At 61.2% G+C, this 2,289-nt stretch overlaps 1 protein-coding gene across 1 annotated transcript; it reads left to right on the forward strand.

The window, feature by feature from the left end:
* Positions 1-230: 230 nt before the first annotated feature.
* LOC311615605 (uncharacterized protein) lies at positions 231-1,836 on the forward strand (the record flags this gene model as incomplete). Its single annotated transcript, XM_084870927.1, is given in 3 exon segments — positions 231-1,326; positions 1,329-1,595; positions 1,598-1,836. Coding segments are annotated over 3 exon segments (1,206 nt in total). The 5' UTR covers positions 231-626.
* Between the last annotated feature and the right edge of the window lie 453 nt (positions 1,837-2,289).

A 2,289-nucleotide genomic window follows, 5' to 3' on the forward strand; every position in this document is an offset into this window, starting at 1 on the left:
TGTGACTTTTTTTTTAATTGGGAGTGAGATTGTCTCTTTGTAGGACACCTGTGAGGAGAAAGGTGTTCCAGCCCCACACCAAACCCTCATCCCAGGGTTCCAGAGCTGGGAAGAGAATTCCCTGCAACAACTGGGCTGTAAAAATCCAGCAGGGATTGTGGCTGAGTGAAATGGAGGCTACTGGAGACCCAGATGTTTCATTTAAATGGCTGGCACAGGGGCGGCTGTCCGGAGCGCTCTGGCTCCGGGTGGTATTGCTCCACTGCCCGCCACGTCCCCACGCTGGACCGGGACCGCGTGCGCAGCACGCAGTCCGAGGGCCGCCCGGCCACCACAGGCCCGCTGCACCAGGATGCGACAGTTACCAGGCCGGAGCAAGCATCAGCCCGTGTCCCGCCCGTTCCGCAAAGCACTCCGCGGCCCGGGAGCGCCCCCAGCAGCTGCGCTCACCTGCAGAGCCGGACCGCGCCTGGCCAGCACGCCGCGCCAGCCCGCAGCCCTCCGAGCGGGACAATGGCCCTGAGCACCCGCCCCTGATCCCACGGCCACGTCGCCGGCATCGCTAGCAGCCTGAGAGCCCGCTGGGAGCCTCGGGACGCCAGCCCTGCTCCCGGCTCACCCACAAGATGTGGACAGCCCTGGTGCTCGCCTGCATTTCCTCCCTGTCCTTCTCTGAGAGCCGGGTGGCACCCCAGAGTCCAGTGCCCGTGGTCTTCAACCAGACACAGGCTGGCTTGGTCACAAAAATCACAACCAGGGAAACGACTGGCAGCATCTTGAACAAAACATCAGAGGCCATGACGACGCCCTCTCCTGTCAGGTCGGCCAGAGAGACTTTGGGAGCCAACCACAGCTCCCCTGCAGTCACAGCAGGGAGGACTCCCGGGACCGACATGGGCACCTCAGCAGCTGCCGCGGGTCCCGCCAACCTCACGGACTCCAGGGTGCCCACGCCGACTTCCACATGGCCACCCCCGGCGTCCACGGCTGCTCCCAGCACGCCCCACACCCAGGCACCCAGCAACGGTACGTTGCCAACCGCAGCACCTCGGACAACGCTGGCCACCAGCACGCAGACTGCTGCTGCCACCACGGCAAGTGCAGGCGGTGCCCGGGGCTCACAGAGACCCGCTGAGCACACCCCCCGCCACTCCACAGCTGGCCCCGTGCTCCCCACAACCAGCCCCACGCTCCCCACAGCCAGCCCCGTGCTCCCCACCGCCGGCCCCACCAGTCCCCACTCACTTAACACATCCGCACAAGGTCCCACCATCCAGCCGTCGACTGCCCGACCCGTGGCAAACACATCAAGTAGCCCCACCCCGCCCTCGAGAACACAACCCCAGAGCCCACCCCCTCCGTGGCTTCCGTGTCCACCACTGCGGTGACCGCTGGGGGGCCAGCTGCCAGCACGGTGCCAGCTCCTGTGCCGCATGCCAGCCCCACACCTGGGATGGAGGCCACGTCCCCCACAACACTGCCAAGCACTGTTTCATCCACATGGGGGGCCACGGGGCCAGCCATGCGGGCCGCCACGCCCTCCACACCGGAGCAGGTGCGGCTTGAGGCCACAGGGGGCACTTCTTCCACCGGGCCCACCCCACGGACTCATGCCAGCTCAGCACCCAGGGCCAGTACGTGGCGGTCACCACCAGGGTCCTGCCCCTGTCCCCGGTGAACAGAGGGGCGCTGCTGGCCATGCTCCTGCTGGGAGTGGCCCTTCTCTTCGCGGTCGTGGTCCAGTTTGCGCTGCAGGCTTACGAGAACTACAAGAAGAAGGACTATACACAGGCGGACTACCTGATCAACGGGATGTACGCGGACTCCGAAATGTGAGCGGCTCCAGCTGGACCCTTGGGGACTGGGCCCTCCCCTCCTTCCATGTTCCCTCTGAGACCAAACCAAGTGCTTCCAAACCCTTTGGTGCAATTCAGGAGATCCGCCAGATGTTCAAACACATTCAGTTACGGTCACGTCACTAAAGGGCTGCTGCTTTCTTTTCATATTTAAAATAAATAAATAAATAAATAAATAAATAAATAAATAAATAAATGGCTGGCACACAGCCGGCCTGCATGAGAATATGGTTGAGCATCAACCTATACACCAGGAGGTCACAGTTCAATTCCGCATATGCCCAGGTTATAGGCTTGATTTCCAGTATGGCACATGCAAGAGGCAGCCAATCAATGATTCTCTCACATCGTTGATGTTTCTGCCTCTGTCCCTCTCTCTTCCTCTCTGAAATCAATAAAAATATATTTTAAAAAATAAATAAAAGGCTGGCAC

Source organism: Pipistrellus hanaki (genome assembly GCF_964339955.1).
Source record: "Pipistrellus hanaki genome assembly, chromosome: X".
NCBI classification, from domain to species: domain Eukaryota; kingdom Metazoa; phylum Chordata; class Mammalia; order Chiroptera; family Vespertilionidae; genus Pipistrellus; species Pipistrellus hanaki.